Raw genomic sequence first — 20,314 nt, forward strand, 5'->3', positions numbered from 1 at the left:
AAAACACCGAAACAACTAAGGATTCTAATATCAGAATCACGACTTCGCGCCGTTACATTGAAAATAATTTGGAAAATAAAATCTCCATTTTGATTTTTTTAGTCAACATTCAAATGACATTCGGCAGAAGTATTTTTGCTATAATTTTAGTTTTACGTAAATCATAATAACAGATGGACGTATCAGCCGTGACCCTGAAACCTGTCCGATTGTATAGAAGGTATTCTACTGACAAAAATTGGATGTGCCAGAGTTTATTGGCGTTACGTCACATATATAGTCTATGGTTTGATGCGTTTCCGAACGAATCGCTTGAACGCCAACCAATCACAGCACCGATCAAACGGTTTCATTTTGTAACCACAAGCCAAGCAACGTTCGTCATTTCATTCGCGCTTTGGTAAATCTGTGTATTATTTTGTGCGTGTTAATTTAAAAAGACATCAGACAATAATTGTAGTAAAATAAATATATACAATTTTATTTGCTGTAATCCATAAAATTTGTGTTGTGGTGTTGTATGTGACGACGGATGATACTTTTATTATTGATATAAATCTTCAGAATGATTGCATTAACGGACGACGTATACAGATTATTGTAAGTATTTTTCTGCAAATTACATAAAGCAACACGTTACGCTATTAAAACAACATAACTTATTAATATAACTTGTCACAGTGCACCTATTAGCTACTTTGTTATTTTCCCTAACCCCGCCCAAACACAGTTTGTCATCTAAAACTTTTATCCAGCGATGGCGTCACAGAGGAAGTATCCCGGAGCGTCCGTCACCTGATGCAGCAGCTATGGCTAAACTGGTCCCACGTCGGTGTGGAGTACGACATGAAGGTCAACAACATATACAAGCTGGTGCAGATTGAGAAGGACTTTCACAGTGATGTGTTGGATGAAACTAAACAGAAACTTGAGACCATGCAACAGCAAGTTGAAGGTACATATCATTGTAGTTTTAAACCTTCATGGTTTTACGATTAAATTTGAATGAGCAGCTAGTAACTTAAGCATCTTCTGTGTGCACCAATTCCTTAATTTGGAAGATTATAAAACAGTGAAAGTCCTAAAAAAACATAAGCACTTACCATATAATGACTCATGTACACATAGAAGACTAATGTATAAAGTTGCTACTGTACCTCAATATAAAAGTAAATTTGCAAAACGGCACTATGAAGCACTCTCTTCTAACTTATATAATGTATTAAACAAAAACCTAAATATATATAGTAAACACTACTATGAGTGTAAAAATATTATACCGGCTTGGCTTATGACACAAACATATGAGGAAACTGAAGAATTACTTACCCTACTAACATATCCAGTTTAAAATACTACACACAAACAAACACACACACACACACACACACACACACACACACACACACACACACACACACACACACACACACACACACACACACACACAAGGGATTTTGCCTGATTTTATATTGACCTGCTTTGAAGTATGGATTTTGAATGCTCTTGTATATTTCTGGCTCAGTAATTCTAAGTACCTAGTTTTAAATTTCATAGTTTAGAAACATTGTTTAAGAGGTTATTACATTTAAATACTTTAGTAGCACAATATTTGATAACAATCTTTAGAAATGGAAGAGCGGTACCTCCTGGCACAAGCTATAATAAAGCTTAAAAGGAGGTTCCAATCACTAGCTTTAAGATGAACATTGTGAAAGAAAATAAATATTTTTGATTTTTGATTTTGATTTTTTTTTGATTTGAGTGAAGAAGTCATGGATGTTTTCTATGTATTATATATAAGTATTTGCATATTATGTATATTGTTGTCTGACTACATGCATCGGTCAATCTGTGTAAGAATGTCCTATAATATTTATTTATTAATATCAGTCTTTCAGTTAGATGCATAGGTATTGTCTGGTGATAGCTGTAGGCACCTAAAAGTTTTCCTGAAGCTATCATTGAGTTTCAAGTTTGATGAGACTAAACAAAATGTATAATGTTAATTATTTATGTTTCATAGAATTAAAAGAAGAGACCAAGAAGTTGAGCCAGTACCTGTCTGTAGACATCAGTATTTTAGAGTACAAAGAGGACATGATGCTGTTTGAGTATAAGAAAGAGTTGGAAGACCAGATTACAGGGTAAGTAAACATGAAAGTCCGCAAATTTTTTTGTCAGTCCTGCGTTAGACTACGTTGGTCTCACACACTGGCCATAAATCATTTGCAATAGACGTTAAGGCCTGAAAGTGTATCATTATGTCCTCTGTTCTCAAAGTTTGTTTTTTGAGTTGGAACTATGTTTAAAATAGCCATATAAATTAAATACAAAGGTAGAGAAAAACATTTTTTTTTTTATCCAATGTTGTACTGATTTGGAACTAATTTAAAACTTGCACTTTTTGGAGTAACTTGAAATGACAATACTCATAGATGGCTACTTGACAGACCATACTAACTAAAATGTTATCACAGATACAGAGAACAAATGGAGCAGAGGCGCACAGAAATCAACCGGCTGCTGGAATGGCAGCATGATCTCACCGAGAAACTCGGAGTCACCTTCCATGAGCTGCAAGACATCCCGCTTCCGCCCCAAGACGAGTTGGACAAGTTGAGGAACCATCTTGAAGTGCTGCAGTCAGAGAGAGACAAGCGAGCTGAGATATTCCTGCACACGCAGATTGAAATTAAGGATATCATGGGTATAATTTTTTATTACATTTAATGAGTATTGTAGTCCAAATATAATTACCTACTTACGCCGTGGCTTACGTGGGCGACGGTCGCGCGATGGTCGCGCGACGGCGATGCGACGCATACGAAATTAAACCTTATCGATATGGAAGTATGAGACGCGACGGCGACGGTCGCGCGACCGTCGCCCACGCAAGACACGGCGTTACCTTGCTTTGACAGGCTTTTGATGTCAATGTTTGAGCTTTATACCTCTGCCACACACTCGAGCGGCGTGGGAAGTAGGCAGAGGCATAGTGTGGCCGCGCTACTCATCATGCCGCTTGTCATGCTCCTCGTCATGCCCACCGCTCCCTATTTTGTCGGTTTTTTGGCGCGATTCAAAGGGCCGGCAACCACCTAGTGTGATAATCGCGCGAATAGGGCAGTGTGTGGCTGGAGAGGGCAACATCGCGGCAGCACGAGGAGCAGCGCGAGGAGCACAGTGTGGCAGAGGTATTACTTTTGACTGACATTTGTTAAACCAAAATCTTTAAATCCTGTTACCCTCTCCTGAGGGGTAGGCCTTGAATCTTTTTTCTAGATTTCCTCTGGTCTTGGGCAGCCAGGGATGTATATTATCTGACCAAGACCAGACATTGTAAGACAGTTTTTAAACAATACTTCCTTCTGAATATTATTTAGTTAGTTTTAGTTAATCCAATGTGAGTGAATAAAACTTTGATTACTAAATATCATGGATGAATAGCCGGATTTTTGAGACATCTTAATTTTACATTTTATTTATACATATTTACAGAGAAACTCCAAATCAGACCACAGAGCAAGTTCGAGCATGTGGTGGTCAGCTCCCTGTCTGTGGACTTCAAGGTGACAGATCTGAACATGGACCGCCTGGCCAAACTGCGGCAGGACTTGCAGGAAAAGTACGACCAGACCAACAACCGGGTAAGTACTTATTTGGAGTTTTTAAGAAACTTGCTGATGGCTCCAGCTGCAGAGATATTTGACTCCCTTGCAACTAATTCTATGCAGTGTATATCTGTAGTAGCAGTAAAGTAAGGTGGGGAAGATTGAAGGGTTTTTTAATGAGGTATAAGGTTGAAAATCATTCAAATAACAAAGCACGGCTTTCTCTCTTACCCCTAAATAAAACCCCTTCAATCTTCGCGCACCTTACCTTATTTAGTTTTGCATAACACACAAAAAACATTATGAGATATCCCCTCAGACTCGGTCACTAGATTTTTAATTATTTATTACATAATAACCACAAAATTAAAATTTTGAGAAAACCCCCAACCGTGACATTGTGGACCGATTTTCATGAAACATGGCTAAGAACACTCCCGACTAACTCAGCTTTCAGACAAAAAAAAAACTAAATCAAAATCGGTTCATCCGTTCGAGAGCTACGATGCCACAGACAGACACACACACACAGACAGACAAACAGACATACACACAGGCAGACACGTCAAACTTATAACACCCCGTCGTTTCTGCGTCGGGGGTTAAAAAGTTGAGCTAGCAATTATACTCTCAGAAAGTTTTGTTTATTATAGATTTCAAGGAAGGCTATTTGTGGAGGACTTATTTATTTTCTTACAATCCTGTAGGTATTAGAGCTACGCGAGCGTCTGTCCAAACTATGGGAGTGCCTGGACGAGGACCAGATATACAGAGACAACTTCCTGCAAGCGCACCCTGGCTGCCATCCTGCCACCGAAGCTGCCATCAAGGAGGAGATCAAACGATGCGAGCAGATCAAGAGGCAGAAGATTCAGGTATGTCCAATGATGTCATATGGGTCGAGTTTTATTTTGTAGATTTCACCATTTTATGAATCTATAAACAACTTCGAAAAAAAGAAAATATAAATATAGGTAAATAAAAGTTGACCTTAAAATCTTATGTGGCTCGAAAATAAGCGTGGTGTATTTTGGAAGCGTGTCAGTTGATCACAATAGATCAGGAATGGTTGCAGTGATACTGATGAACAGACAAGAAGAGGGCAGCTAACAGCACGGAATCTGTATGCTGCCCTCACTCACCCACTATTACAATACAATACAATACAAATACTCTTTATTGCACACCTCAATACACGAAACAACATAGCAAGTATAAACAACAACTTAAGAGGTAAAACAAGAGGCGGTCTTATCGCTAAAGAGCACTATTAAAAAACTAAAACTATATTTTTTCTAGATACAGAAAGCTGCGATATTCTAAAATGTTGAGTGTAATCAAGAGAAAACATAACTCTCAGGCAATTTATTCATACAAATTCTTACACAGGTGTTTGTAGCAAACATGCGTACAAAGATCAAGCTAATGTGGGACAACATCATGTACTCGAGTCGGCAGCGAAAAGAGTTCGTCCACTACTTCCAGGACATCTTCACTGAAGACACCCTCACACTGCATGAGATGTATCTGGATAAAATTACTAAATACTACAATGAACACAAGTAAGTATTACTATTACTGTGTTAAGACGGAGAATTTAATTTGGGAGAACATCATGTTGTATGTAGAAACGCAAAGTAAATAGTTTTGCTCACTGTACATGAGCCGACAGAAAGAAAAGTTCACTCAAAGAGTATCAAGGTATATATAATTTTAATGTATCCATGATTCAACTCACCATACTTCCGTAATTAAATTTTCGTCCCTAGCATTGCAGTTACAAACAGGCTACCTCATAAAAATCTATAGAACCACTCACCAGTCAGTATGAATGAAACAAATTGTAAGCACAACTTCGGCAGATGTCCATGATAGAAGTAGTTCAGTATGATCATAAAGTCTATGCAGATTATGGCAGGTGGATATAATTTCTGTAAAATGCCTTTGGTTTTCTAGTTCAAACCATTCATAATCTATTTTGGGAATAGGCACATTTTCGAGCTGGTGGTGACTCGCAAGAACCTCTGGTTGAAGCAAGCCGAGCTGGACGCGCGCGCCTCCGAGCCCGGCCGCTACCACAACCGAGGGGGAACTGAGGGAGGAAACCGAGAAAAGCTATTGAACAGGTAACAATACTGCTCAGAGGGAGCGACAAAGCCATACATTGAAGCGAGACACAGCGATGGGACTTTTCATTGCACATATGGTTGCAGCTCACCGCTGTCGCGCTTAGACCAATGACGTGGCTGGGCCGTACATCCTTATACTCTATAGAGCTTAGGGCCTCCGCTAGCTGGCGCGGACGACCGCCGCGTATGCACCTACATTCAAATAAAGGTTCTATCTATCTGTCATCACCCTCACGGGTTCCGCCAATATGTGAAATCCGTCACACGCGCTGGATAATCCGCGTCAGCTAGTGGGCTTAGTCAATTTGTGTAAGAATGTCCTATAATATTTATTTTTAAAGTCTAGTCATTCTCAATAATTTTCCTTAGTAAGTAATCGCCTATCCCACAGTCACGCCAGTTTCCCGAAGGGTTCGGCAGATACCACGGATTTCCACTTGCTACAATCCAATGTGCGTAGCAGAATGCACAAACGCTCACGATAATATATCTTTCGTAGCTATCTATCTCTATCGCTCTTGCGTATTGGCGCGACAGAGCCAGACTACATTTCTGCGGCGTTTCGCGTCTCAGAAATGCCATGGGGCCTGACATTCCACTTTCGTTTCTTTTACTTTCATAAGATTTCTCATATATACTCGCCAGTTTAAGGTGCTTCTGAGTTTCCTGACCTGGTCTTTCTTCAAGCCAATCATGCAGTTTCTGTTCCATTCCCACTTTTTTTGGCAAATGGTTATCCAACATTAGAAAGAGCGAGTCTTCATAGGTGCACAGCTCACAAGTCTTTAAAATTAAATGTCGATGACGTATATTTTTCATTTCAGCTCCCGAAAATTGAGGCCCAAATTCGTGAAACAGTAACAGAGTACGAGGCAAGGACTGGCAGCACTTTCACCGTAGACGGTGTACCTCTTCTGCAGCTCATCGAGGACGAAAAGGAGTCGAGAAAAGCTGTAAGTAATATAAATATTTGAATAATATCAATCATATTTACCTTGAATGGTACTTACCTTGTAAGTTTTTGCGTACTTGCAAGAGAAGTTTAATCGAAGATTTTAATTTTTAATAAAACAAAAGATATAATTCGAACATGGATCTTTAGGAGGTTCTTTATTCATTATCAGTTGTGGCAGGCAGCTCAGATGAACAAAACGTTGCCTTAGTGCGTTTTCACATTATCCGTTCCGATGTCGGATCTAGGACCTATACATTAGGAAAGTTGTCAAAGTAGAATATGGGATGCGTTAACAAAAACTCGTGAACATAACTTTGTAATAATGGATTCCTAATAAGAAAATTTGTTATAATCTACAGGAGCGCCACAACAAACTGTCAGCACGCAAGCAGGCACTAACGCCCACCAACAGCAACGCGCTGTTCCGCTCGCTCGCGACGTCCCCGCGCGGCAAACGCAACCGCACCGCTGCGCAGCTCGCCCTTACCGCTGAGAAGAACAGGTAACTGGAACACCATTCAAATATTACTAAGTTTCTCTGAGAAAACAAACGGCTCAGCCACGACATTGGTCTAAGCGCGACAGCGGTGAGCGGCGGCCATACATTGGAGCGAGACACAGCGATAGGACTTTTCATTCGCACGTATGGCTGCCGCTCACCGCTGTCGCGCTTAGACCAATGTCGTGACTGGGCCCTAAGGCTCGACATATTTAAGCGCTGAACTCCCTCATACCACGGGCGATGAGGGACATATACAGTGCTGGTGGAAAGAAGAATTCGGGTGACCCGTTTCTACCCACACTGTCTACTTGTCTAGGTCCCATTACCTCCAGACTGCGGTAGTGGCGCGCTCCAATTTGATATAACGAATGCGTCATTTGAACTTGAAAGTTTCAATACTAACGTTGTCTCTAATCCAATAATTTAACTAATCCTCATATTGAGAGCGCAAATAAATATCTAGACTGCCCATAAATAGTCTAAACATATTAATTCATATTTTATGCTCAAGTAATCTGTTACTGTTTTACGAAAAATAATATAATTATTTGTCAAATCCTCATTAGACCTAAACATCGTATAATAGAACCGAATAGACCATCTGACTACAAACAGTTCTCTCACCCCGTAGGCCGCCGTCGAAGCGCCAACTCATCACGGGCAGCGCCACCAAAGCTGTGTCGGCGCTCACACACAACCTGTCTGCGTTGAAGAGGTCCGCCATTTCTACTGTTAAAAGGTAACGTACAAGTTTTATTTGTCTTATATTTCCGGTCAATGTGAATTTTATTAGTGGAATAAATAGGTATCGTACATACACTCTGGCAAACATTTGTTAGCTACTTTGCTTATCAGAGAGGTTGCTTACAGAAGTCACATAGACAGTTATAACATTAACAATATCACATGGTTGTATGTAACACTTAATTATGTAGAGCTTATCTGTACAAGAAGAAGTAGGGTAATCGCGCTGCTTTTATTTGTGGCCGAGATCGGCAAAGCTTACCATAAGAACGAAATTTTGAATTTTAGACCAAACGATGAAGTGGGACGATTTGACGACCGCGGGCACATATATATTCATTATTATGCTCCAAACGCCCAAATGCCTCCATAGTAAAGTGAATAATTTTGTATATTGTTTTGTAGTATTTCTCATTCCTTGTTGCCAATTTCAGTTCGCTAACGGCCAATAAACGCACTCACGAAGCTACGCGAGGCAAGTCTTAGAGCGTTTTTACTGATCCGATCCGATATCGGATGTAAGAAGGATGTTAAAGGCAAGAAACAAAGATGGCGTCTTTAATTTATAAGATATCGGTCCTACATCCAATATTGGATCGGATAATATGAAAACGGTCTTACACTAATCTAGTAGTTACGTCAGTAGTTTCATTGCTTTTGTAATACCGTAAAAGGAATGAGTAATACTGTTAGTAGTTGCTAAAAACCTATTTCATTTTTATTGGCATCAAAATAGTAACTGTCTATTAGATTGCTAATGAATCCGTTTTATTAGCTTCAGTAGAATGTGCGTATGAAATACGCCATAATGATTTCCGATGAACTGCTATCGAAATGTTTATATCATATTAATTAGACTAACACCGAGTGCTTTAGAGACATCACATCTGACCAACTAAAATGAATGAGACAGCCTAATTGTATTTAATAGCTTATGACAATTAAGACTTCTCTGCGCCCTTGGTTGTCTAAGATTTTGACTACCAATCTACCCTTCAACATACGCTGATCTTCTTTAAATGTCGTGGCTACGAGTATCATGTGTTTCGCGTCGCAGCCTCGCGTTGAGCACGTTTGTTAATATTAGGTTGTCGCAATGCACGTTTGTATTTTTTAACCGCCGCCATAAATTAAATATATACCATCCCAGCATTAAAATGTAGCCGCACGTGACAGTTGTCGATTATTTGTTTCGCGAGGTTAGAGAACCAACAAGTTATCAGTTGTGGCGCCATCTTTTTAACCGCCGCCCAAATCTCATGCCGCCGCCCAAATCTCAAAGGAAGGGGTTCTTTATTCGTCTGTATTTTTTTGCTTTTTTTTTCATCGTATGGCTACTTTTACCCTTGGTTGTATTATTACAGGCGAGTCAGCGGCCGACTAGCCACGAAAGCCATCGTTGCGAAGGCGGAGAACCACGGCGCCACCGTAAAGAGGAAGCTGGACTACGGAGCGGACGCCCCGAAGACGCCCAAAGCGAACGGCAGCATCCTCAAGCATAAGCGATCGGTATGTGAAAATACTGCTTTAAGATTGAACATTTTATTTGTGACGTATTCTAACAAAAGCAATAGAGTCTCGTTAGAGTCAGACCAATTTGACAAAGATTTTGATACAGATATTGCATGAGAGATATTGTAAAAACGTCAAGCTTCTATCAAACTATGACAATTACTGCAATTCTGTCCTATCAGTTTTATTTATCTTGGTCTGACTGCAATCTGGCACCTTTTGTCAGAAGACATCGCATTTAGAAAAAAACTACGATTACACTTCTACAGTTTGTGTTTTAATAATGGTGTTGGTTTAACATGATGGCCTACATTGACTACCTACTATTGACACTGTTCATGTTTTATGATGCAAAAACCAGTCACGATTCATTTGTTTAAAAATACAATAATAATTTAAGTATTTTGTCAATCATACCGTCAATGTAGATCTACTGTTGACATTAACGTAATAAATCTCACAGAGAGCTCGAGACAGCATTCGAATGGGGCAGCGAAAGTGATAAAAATTATCTTGAAGACATGAGTATCGATACACATTAAAAAAAGTTAGGCCTATAGTCTTCAAAAATAAAATAAACAACTTTGAAAATGCTGCTACGCCGTTAAGTCAAAAAATGTAAAAAACAGCTGTTTTTGCATTTCTGGGTTTATGAATGACTAATAATATGTCGAGTAAATGGAATTTCACGACAAGAAAACTATTATTTTGAGAACACTAATGATCCTACTCCTACGGACAAGAATGTGAAAAATGTCGAGCATACGAAGCTTCTTTAAAAAGTTATCACATGGAAGATAAATTTGGACCTTAAAAAATGCTAACATTGGTTTTGTCGACACCGATGGACATAAAGTATCACAAGTTCTGTTAGAAGCCTCACAAATCACGAAAGATATCAAAAATAAACTATGTTATATTAATTTTATAAGACATTGAATTTTGTCCAGATTTCATTCCGCATAAGTTACGTGTGTAACCTGCCTGCAAAATTTATGCTTCGCCCGTTAACTTGCGCATGTTTTAATAACGCCTTTTACGTTTTCCAACCTGTATCTAACAGATTATTACAATAACTAAACAAAAATTCCTGGTGTGTGTTGGTGTGGCCTTGACGTTTTACAAATTAACCACTAATTGTGTTATTTACTGAAAATATAATTGATGTGTTTTGCGATGCGTCAAGTGCATGCCTTTTTTGAGTGTTTGCACATTATGCATTATTTATGACGTTACTCAATTTTGCCGTGAAAGACGGACAAACAAACAGACACACACACTTTCCTATTTATAATATTAGTATGGATATTTGACGTCGACTATAAAAGTAAGGATTGTAGTCAGTAGTATGTAGTTACTATTACTGCCCCCGTTTTTATTAGGGTTCCGTAGTCAACTAGGAACCCTTATAGTTTCGCCATGTCTGTCTGTCCGTCCGTCCGTCCGCGGATAATCTCAGTAACCGTTAGCACTAGAAAGCTGAAATTTGGTACCAATATGTATATCAATCACGCCAACAAAGTGCAAAAATAAAAAATGGAAAAAAATGTTTTATTAGGGTACCCCCCCTACATGTAAAGTGGGGGCTGATATTTTTTTTCATTCCAACCCCAACGTGTGATATATTGTTGGATAGGTATTTAAAAATGAATAGGGTTTACTAAGATCGTTTTTATATGTTTAAAAAATATGAAAAAAATCATAAAAGTAGAACTTTATAAGGACTTTCTAGGAAAATTGTTTTGAACTTGATACGTTCAGTAGTTTTTGAGAAAAATACGGAAAACTACGGAACCCTACACTGAGCGTGGCCCGACACGCTCTTGGCCGGTTTTTTTGAAAGGTATCGGAACAATAGCTTTTACCTACTAAAGACATGTCTAACTTTTCGATTTTAGATGACACATTTTTCTTAGAAAACGTCAGAACCTGTAGATTTCTATCCTTCACACAAATCACATAAAGAAAAGGGCAGCACTTGCTGTGCTATGGTGTGATAAGATCTCGATTCAGGCCACAACGTGTACGGCCTCTATACAATTAGATACGGGCTCCCAGATAACCCATTTCAATCACTATTTCGCATCACGCATGGTCTTTCGCACCTCCTGAACTCATCCCCCCGGTGTCGGGTTGTGAAGTATAATATCTAACGGGGTTGTCTGCCCAGTCCGTCGGCAAGCGGCGCAGCGCCGGCCGCCGCTCCACCGGCCGCACCGCGGCGTCTTCAGAGGCCACCAAGAACCCGCTCATGGAGACCACACAGCTCACTACATACACTGATTTCAAGGTAACATATCAAATAAGAATCATGAAAAAATGGCCAAACATTCATTTTGCTAATGGGTCAATTTCATCAAGTGGTTACTTCTCATTCAAAGGTGTTCAATTCGGGAGCTCTAAATTTTGCGGGCAGGCTTCATGGGATATTATTTTAATTATCATATGAAATATAATTTTCGTTCTACCAGCCAATATGTAAATAATCATGGAAATGACCTTTATTATAGGTCACTTCAAGAAATCTGGCACTAATGGAATGAGTGAATCTGACGTATAAAATAAATAACAAAATTAGGTTTATTATGTATTTCCATTAATTCCTTCGTTCCATTCGGTCCAACTTTCATGAACACCGGTTTCTATGAAATCATATCATTAGTGTGGCGTATATTATAATCTATTGAACCGGAATATTTTAAATTTTATTTCTTTTTTTAGGAAGGCATCGACGAGAAGAAAATAAGCCGTAGCTCCATGGTCCCGAAGCCCCCGGACAGCATCCCCATGGTCGTGTGCGACGCCATCGAGGAGCACAACTCCCCCTATCAAAAAAAAAGTCCAACCAAATCGGCGGCCATGACCCCGAAAACCGGCAAGGAAAATAGACAGCACGCCGTACATCTAACACCTAAGACTAATCTCATGTACACGCCCACCAGACTCACTAGATCGGCTTTAAAACTGAATAATGATGGATTCGCCACCCCTCGCGCACCGCTCAGCGCCGCCAAGCAAAACATGCACAGAACCAACTCGAACAACAACCTCGCTTTCAAAAATACTCCAAATAGTGTGGTACGATCCAAAACACAAACAGGTCTTGTTACAACCGCTAAGCCTTTTGTTTAATATAGTACCATCCTTTAGATAAAACACTTACGAAGTAGCAGTGTATTTATTGAAAAAGATGGCAGTGAGACTACACTTAACCTAATTTTGTACTGAATTTAACTATGGAAATGGCGTGTGCACATCATAGTTATGTTAATGCCTTATATATTATTATAGCGATAAAATGTTGTAGACTGGTGATAATTTTATACCTTATACCCTCTGACTACTGTTTGATGTAAATATTTGAATCTCTTATTAATTTTAAAATAATATAATTTAATTTTAACTATAAAACTCCCGTGAAACCGCGTTCACGTTTTTAAATATAATTTAATATTAATGTAATTTTGCGCGTTTAATTATGAGAAGTTTAATTTGTTTATGAGTCCAATTAAGTTAGTTATAATGTTTAATTTTGTGTCATTTTACTTTTGACTTTGTATTTCGGATTATATAATTATTATTGGATATCATGTTCAATTATTTCAATATGTTTATGCCATTATGATCAGTAACGATCAACTGGAATTTGTCGTTAGTTTGAAGTCTCGTTACAGTAAGAGCAGCTTTTAGTTAAGGGTGTTGCTTCTTATACGTTATGGTTGTAGCGTACTTAATATTATTCAGTATTCAATGTGTATAGGACATTATTAAAGGTTGTTGTTAAGGCCGATGCAATATATCTGCCGAAAGCCATGCTTAGCTGTGTCGAAAATAACCGGCAGACTATCCGGGCCTTAAGTAGCTTTAAATTTGTAATATATTGTGTTAGTTTAAACAAACAAGTGTTTCATTTGATGTCCATAGCCTGCTAGTTCAGTTGTCAAAGGCAGTAGTGATAATGTCGATTTTCTTCGATTTCCACGTTGAACCTGGTGGTAAAAAGTTTAGAAGAGCCATAGATTTGGATAAACATGAGATCAATCTGTTCATGGATAAAGAGCATACTAAAGCTATATTTGGAGATGTGGACATAGGTGCACTCATGTAAGTATCATACCAAAATTTAATTGTTGGCTGTTCTAATTGTAATAAGTAAGATAGGAAAAGGTGAACTAGTACTAAACATTTCGGACTTTTATACGGATACGACGCATGAGTGCCTGCACATCACTTCTTGCTACTTTTCGGCAAGTTGCAGACCACATTCGTTTGAATTAAAATATATCTTCTCAGACATTCTTTCGTAAGTATGTCTCAACAATGGTCCAGTACCGCTCGATAGGTCAGAGATCTGGACAATTTGGTGATAGGCTTCTTTTTGAACAAATTCCATGTTGTTTGGTTTTAGTAGCTCAACTGTCTGACCACTTGACCAGCATAGTGAGCACTTGCTAAATCAGGCCCAAACAAAGGAGAGATATAATGTATCCACAGACCAACCCCTATAGACATCTATTACAAGACGACTCGCGGTGGCCAGCCTTCCTAGTATTTGCCATGATATAAGCGCGGGCGCTCGCCGTGCCCGATCAGTGTTCGACCAAGTAACAGACCCGAAAGCAGCGCGTGTTTTTCGCACAAAAAAATTGGAAAAGGGTATTTTGATGCCTTAAAGATGTCCACCTGTAGTGTGAAATGGTGTGGAAAGGTAACAAGAAGCTCAAATTTAAAAACAGACGGCATTACATTCCACAAATAAGTCATATTTATAATTTATTCAGAGCCGGCATAGGTCAACTTACATTGGCCACTTACGCGTCAGTAGAGGGACAGTCATACTTCTGTCCCTTTTCATCTGGCGCGACTGCCCGCCGTCCTTGAAACGGCCAATCACAGCGCGCTTAACACATTCCCCGCCCGCTCCTCGCACCCCAAACACTGGTGACTCGTATCGCGAACCAAATATACAAGACTGCCACTCTATAGGAGGTTCTCTGTGAATGTATCGGATAGATGACAAAAAAACGTATTTGAATGCATTCTTTTCTGTTAATTTCGCCACCAATAGTACCAGTAGCAAAATAAGATACACTCTTAAAGCAACAGGAACAGATTGCCTGCTAAACAAGTACTATTTTCCCGAATTTATCCATTTTTATGGCTTTCTCCTCATCTAGCACATACTCTCCTACGACGTCATTGTGGGACTGGGGTCCCGGTAATGTACTACAGTCAAATTTGACGTACGTTTTGTCGTTCATTAAAATGCAACGAGATTTATTCTTTAGCAACATTTTATAAAATTTTCCGCACCATTTTCTGGATCGAATTTTGTTACCTGCACTTCTCTTCTGCATTTTCTGCTTCGTATAAGTCTTTATATTATTATTTTTTTATATTTTGAACAGTACCTACGCGAATGGCTACTTTTTTTAGAATTTGGTGAACCGATAGATAATTTTACGATTTTAACAACTGTCTAACTTTATCCTCGACTTGAGGATTTGCCGGACCGCTTCTATGCCTAGATTTCGGTAAATCCTCAAGCTTATGATGCTCTTCAAATTTTGTAACGATTTGGAACACCGCTGATTTTGAAAAATTGTACATATTTGCGGTTTTTTGCAGAGAACACTTTCCAGTACTCCATTTGTGCAAGATTGCTTTGCGATCGTTTAAAGTAATACGCTGCATCGTGAAATATAATTAACTATGGAAATATAACTATGTAGCGATCGACGTTCATAGCTTTTCTAATGTCGTCACCGTCAACTGTTTATCAATTGTTTTTAAATTACAAATTTTAAAGATGTTTTAGTGTGTCCGCTTAGTAAATTGAACAGTCCTTAGTCAGTAGTATGTAGTTACTATTAATGCCCCCGTTTTTATTTTGAAAGGTATCATAACAATAGCTTACTTACTAAAGACATGTCTAACTTTTCGATTTTAGATGATGCATTTTTCTTTGAAGACGTCAGAACCTGTACATTTCTATCCTAACACACAAGAAAGCAAATATGTATAGTAAAGGGCAGCACTTGCTATGGTGTGATAAGTTGATCTCGATTCAGGCCACAACGTGTACGGTCTCTATACAATTAGGTACGGGCTCCCAGATAACCCATTTCTATCACTATTTCGCATCACGCATGGTCTTTCGCACCTCCTGAACTCATCCCCCCCGGTGTCGGGTTGTGAAGTATAATATCTAACGGGGTTGTCTGCCCAGTCCGTCGGCAAGCGGCGCAGCGCCGGCCGCCGCTCCACCGGCCGCACCGCGGCGTCTTCAGAGGCCACCAAGAACCCGCTCATGGAGACCACACAGCTCACTACATACACTGATTTCAAGGTAACATATCAAATAAGAATCGTGACAAAATGGCCAAACATTCATTTTGCTAATGGGTCAATTTCTTAAGTGGTTACTTCTCATTCAAAGGTGTTCAATTCGGGAGCTCTAAATTTTGCGGGCAGGCTTCATGGGATATTATTTTAATTATCATATGAAATATAATCTTCGTTCTACCAGCCAATATGTAAATAATCATGGAAATGACCTTTATTATAGGTCACTTCAAGAAATCTGGCACTAATGGAATGAGTGAATCTGACGTATAAAATAAATAACAAAATTAGGTTTATTATGTATTTCCATTAATTCCTTCGTTCCATTCGGTCCAACTTTCATGAACACCGGTTTCTATGAAATCATATCATTAGTGTGGCGTATATTATAATCTATTGAACCGGAATATTTTAAATTTTATTTCTTTTTTTAGGAAGGCATCGACGAGAAGAAAATAAGCCGTAGCTCCATGGTCCCGAAGCCCCCGGACAGCATCCCCATGGTCGTGTGCGACGCCATCGAGGAGCACAACTCCCCCTATCAAAAAAAAAGCCCAACCAAATCGGCGGCCATGACCCCGAAAACCGGCAAGGAAAATAGACAGCACGCCGTACATCTAACACCTAAGACTAATCTCATGTACACGCCCACCAGACTCACTAGATCGGCTTTAAAACTGAATAATGATGGATTCGCCACCCCTCGCGCACCGCTCAGCGCCGCCAAGCAAAACATGCACAGAACCAACTCGAACAACAACCTCGCTTTCAAAAATACTCCAAATAGTGTGGTACGATCCAAAACACAAACAGGTCTTGTTACAACCGCTAAGCCTTTTGTTTAATATAGTACCATCCTTTAGATAAAACACTTACGAAGTAGCAGTGTATTTATTGAAAAAGATGGCAGTGAGACTACACTTAACCTAATTTTGTACTGAATTTAACTATGGAAATGGCGTGTGCACATCATAGTTATGTTAATGCCTTATATATTATTATAGCGATAAAATGTTGTAGACTGGTGATAATTTTATACCTTATACCCTCTGACTACTGTTTGATGTAAATATTTGAATCTCTTATTAATTTTAAAATAATATAATTTAATTTTAACTATAAAACTCCCGTGAAACCGCGTTCACGTTTTTAAATACAATTTAATATTAATGTAATTTTGCGCGTTTAATTATGAGGAGTTTAATTTGTTTATGAGTCCAATTAAGTTAGTTATAATGTTTAATTTTGTGTCATTTTACTTTTGACTTTGTATTTCGGATTATATAATTATTATTGGATATCATGTTCAATTATTTCAATATGTTTATGCCATTATGATCAGTAACGATCAACTGGAATTTGTCGTTAGTTTGAAGTCTCGTTACAGTAAGAGCAGCTTTTAGTTAAGGGTGTTGCTTCTTATACGTTATGGTTGTAGCGTACTTAATATTATTCAGTATTCAATGTGTATAGGACATTATTAAAGGTTGTTGTTAAGGCCGATGCAATATATCTGCCGAAAGCCATGCTTAGCTGTGTCGAAAATTACCGGCAGACTATCCGGGCCTTAAGTAGCTTTAAATTTGTAATATATTGTGTTAGTTTAAACAAACAAGTGTTTCATTTGATGTCCATAGCCTGCTAGTTCAGTTGTCAAAGGCAGTAGTGATAATGTCGATTTTCTTCGATTTCCACGTTGAACCTAACAAAGTATCGACTTCTGATCAAAGTGGTGGTAAAAAGTTTAGAAGAGCCATAGATTTGGATAAACATGAGATCAATCTGTTCATGGATAAAGAGCATACTAAAGCTATATTTGGAGATGTGGACATAGGTGCACTCATGTAAGTATCATACCAAAATTTAATTGTTGGCTGTTCTAATTGTAATAAGTAAGATAGGAAAAGGTGAACTAGTACTAAAAATTTCGGACTTTTATACGGATACGACGCATGAGTGCCTGCACATCACTTCTTGCTACTTTTCGGCAAGTTGCAGACCACATTCGTTTGAATTAAAATATATCTTCTCAGACATTCTTTCGTAAGTATGTCTCAACAATGGTCCAGTACCGCTCGATAGGTCAGAGATCTGGACAATTTGGTGATAGGCTTCTTTTTGAACAAATTCCATGTTGTTTGGTTTTAGTAGCTCAACTGTCTGACCACTTGACCAGCATAGTGAGCACTTGCTAAATCAGGCCCAAACAAAGGAGAGATATAATGTATCGGATAGATGACAAAAAAACGTATTTGAATGCATTCTTTTCTGTTAATTTCGCCACCAATAGTACCAGTAGCAAAATAAGATACACTCTTAAAGCAACAGGAACAGATTGCCTGCTAAACAAGTACTATTTTCCCGAATTTATCCATTTTTATGGCTTTCTCCTCATCTAGCACATACTCTCCTACGACGTCATTGTGGGACTGGGGTCCCGGTAATGTACTACAGTCAAATTTGACGTACGTTTTGTCGTTCATTAAAATGCAACGAGATTTATTCTTTAGCAACATTTTATAAAATTTTCCGCACCATTTTCTGGATCGAATTTTGTTACCTGCACTTCTCTTCTGCATTTTCTGCTTCGTATAAGTCTTTATATTATTATTTTTTTATATTTTGAACAGTACCTACGCGAATGGCTACTTTTTTTAGAATTTGGTGAACCGATAGATAATTTTACGATTTTAACAACTGTCTAACTTTATCCTCGACTTGAGGATTTGCCGGACCGCTTCTATGCCTAGATTTCGGTAAATCCTCAAGCTTATGATGCTCTTCAAATTTTGTAACGATTTGGAACACCGCTGATTTTGAAAAATTGTACATATTTGCGGTTTTTTGCAGAGAACACTTTCCAGTATTCCATTTGTGCAAGATTGCTTTGCGATCGTTTAAAGTAATACGCTGCATCGTGAAATATAATTAACTATGGAAATATAACTATGTAGCGATCGACGTTCATAGCTTTTCTAATGTCGTCACCGTCAACTGTTTATCAATTGTTTTTAAATTACAAATTTTAAAGATGTTTTAGTGTGTCCGCTTAGTAAATTGAACAGTCCTTAGTCAGTAGTATGTAGTTACTATTAATGCCCCCGTTTTTATTTTGAAAGGTATCATAACAATAGCTTACTTACTAAAGACATGTCTAACTTTTCGATTTTAGATGATGCATTTTTCTTTGAAGACGTCAGAACCTGTACATTTCTATCCTAACACACAAGAAAGCATATATGTATAGTAAAGGGCAGCACTTGCTATGGTGTGATAAGTTGATCTCGATTCAGGCCACAACGTGTACGGTCTCTATACAATTAGGTACGGGCTCCCAGATAACCCATTTCTATCACTATTTCGCATCACGCATGGTCTTTCGCACCTCCTGAACTCATCCCCCCCGGTGTCGGGTTGTGAAGTATAATATCTAACGGGGTTGTCTGCCCAGTCCGTCGGCAAGCGGCGCAGCGCCGGCCGCCGCTCCACCGGCCGCACCGCGGCGTCTTCAGAGGCCACCAAGAACCCGCTCATGGAGACCACACAGCTCACTACATACACTGATTTCAAGGTAACATATCAAATAAGAATCGTGACAAAATGGCCAAACATTCATTTTGCTAATGGGTCAATTTCTTAAGTGGTTACTTCTCATTCGAAGGTGTTCAATTCGGGAGCTCTAAATTTTGCGGGCAGGCTTCATGGGATATTATTTTAATTATCATATGAAATATAATCTTCGTTCTACCAGCCAATATGTAAATAATCATGGAAATGACCTTTATTATAGGTCACTTCAAGAAATCTGGCACTAATGGAATGAGTGAATCTGACGTATAAAATAAATAACAAAATTAGGTTTATTATGTATTTCCATTAATTCCTTCGTTCCATTCGGTCCAACTTTCATGAACACCGGTTTCTATGAAATCATATCATTAGTGTGGCGTATATTATAATCTATTGAACCGGAATATTTTAAATTTTATTTCTTTTTTTAGGAAGGCATCGACGAGAAGAAAATAAGCCGTAGCTCCATGGTCCCGAAGCCCCCGGACAGCATCCCCATGGTCGTGTGCGACGCCATCGAGGAGCACAACTCCCCTATCAAAAAAAAAGCCCAACCAAATCGGCGGCCATGACCCCGAAAACCGGCAAGGAAAATAGACAGCACGCCGTACATCTAACACCTAAGACTAATCTCATGTACACGCCCACCAGACTCACTAGATCGGCTTTAAAACTGAATAATGATGGATTCGCCACCCCTCGCGCACCGCTCAGCGCCGCCAAGCAAAACATGCACAGAACCAACTCGAACAACAACCTCGCTTTCAAAAATACTCCAAATAGTGTGGTACGATCCAAAACACAAACAGGTCTTGTTACAACCGCTAAGCCTTTTGTTTAATATAGTACCATCCTTTAGATAAAACACTTACGAAGTAGCAGTGTATTTATTGAAAAAGATGGCAGTGAGACTACACTTAACCTAATTTTGTACTGAATTTAA

General features: G+C 38.8%; 2 protein-coding genes across 3 annotated transcripts; both read left to right on the forward strand.

The window, feature by feature from the left end:
• The first annotated feature begins 375 nt into the window (after positions 1-375).
• Positions 376-13,305, forward strand: LOC125235227 (protein regulator of cytokinesis 1-like). Its single transcript, XM_048141714.1, is given in 16 exon segments — positions 376-600; positions 756-955; positions 2,027-2,147; positions 2,481-2,710; positions 3,502-3,650; positions 4,322-4,489; positions 5,004-5,176; positions 5,603-5,704; positions 5,707-5,740; positions 6,058-6,060; positions 6,568-6,696; positions 7,058-7,200; positions 7,832-7,939; positions 9,309-9,453; positions 11,627-11,746; positions 12,178-13,305. Coding segments are annotated over 16 exon segments (2,271 nt in total). The 5' UTR covers positions 376-565; the 3' UTR covers positions 12,589-13,305.
• A 141-nt stretch (positions 13,306-13,446) lies between these two features.
• LOC125235226 lies at positions 13,447-17,413 on the forward strand. 2 transcript variants are annotated; one of them, XM_048141712.1, is made up of 3 exons: positions 13,447-13,560; positions 15,686-15,805; positions 16,236-17,413. In XM_048141712.1, exons 2-3 carry the CDS (start codon positions 15,767-15,769, stop codon positions 16,644-16,646), a joined length of 450 nt encoding a protein of 149 aa, XP_047997669.1. In that variant the 5' UTR covers positions 13,447-13,560; positions 15,686-15,766; the 3' UTR covers positions 16,647-17,413. The 2 variants fall into 2 exon arrangements, with proteins under 2 accessions (XP_047997669.1, XP_047997668.1); XM_048141711.1 differs by lacking the exon at positions 13,447-13,560 and having other exon boundaries at positions 15,501-15,805.
• The last annotated feature ends 2,901 nt before the right edge of the window (positions 17,414-20,314 follow it).

This window comes from Leguminivora glycinivorella, chromosome 17 (genome assembly GCF_023078275.1).
Source record: "Leguminivora glycinivorella isolate SPB_JAAS2020 chromosome 17, LegGlyc_1.1, whole genome shotgun sequence".
NCBI classification, from domain to species: Eukaryota; Metazoa; Arthropoda; class Insecta; order Lepidoptera; family Tortricidae; genus Leguminivora; species Leguminivora glycinivorella.

Bases quoted from the DNA above. Each gene is read 5' to 3' on its own strand.
- LOC125235226 (XM_048141712.1), top strand. From the start codon at position 15,767: ATGGAGACCACACAGCTCACTACATACACTGATTTCAAG. The intron at 15,806-16,235 runs GTAACATATCAA...TTCTTTTTTTAG, and splicing joins CTACATACACTGATTTCAAG to GAAGGCATCGACGAGAAGAA.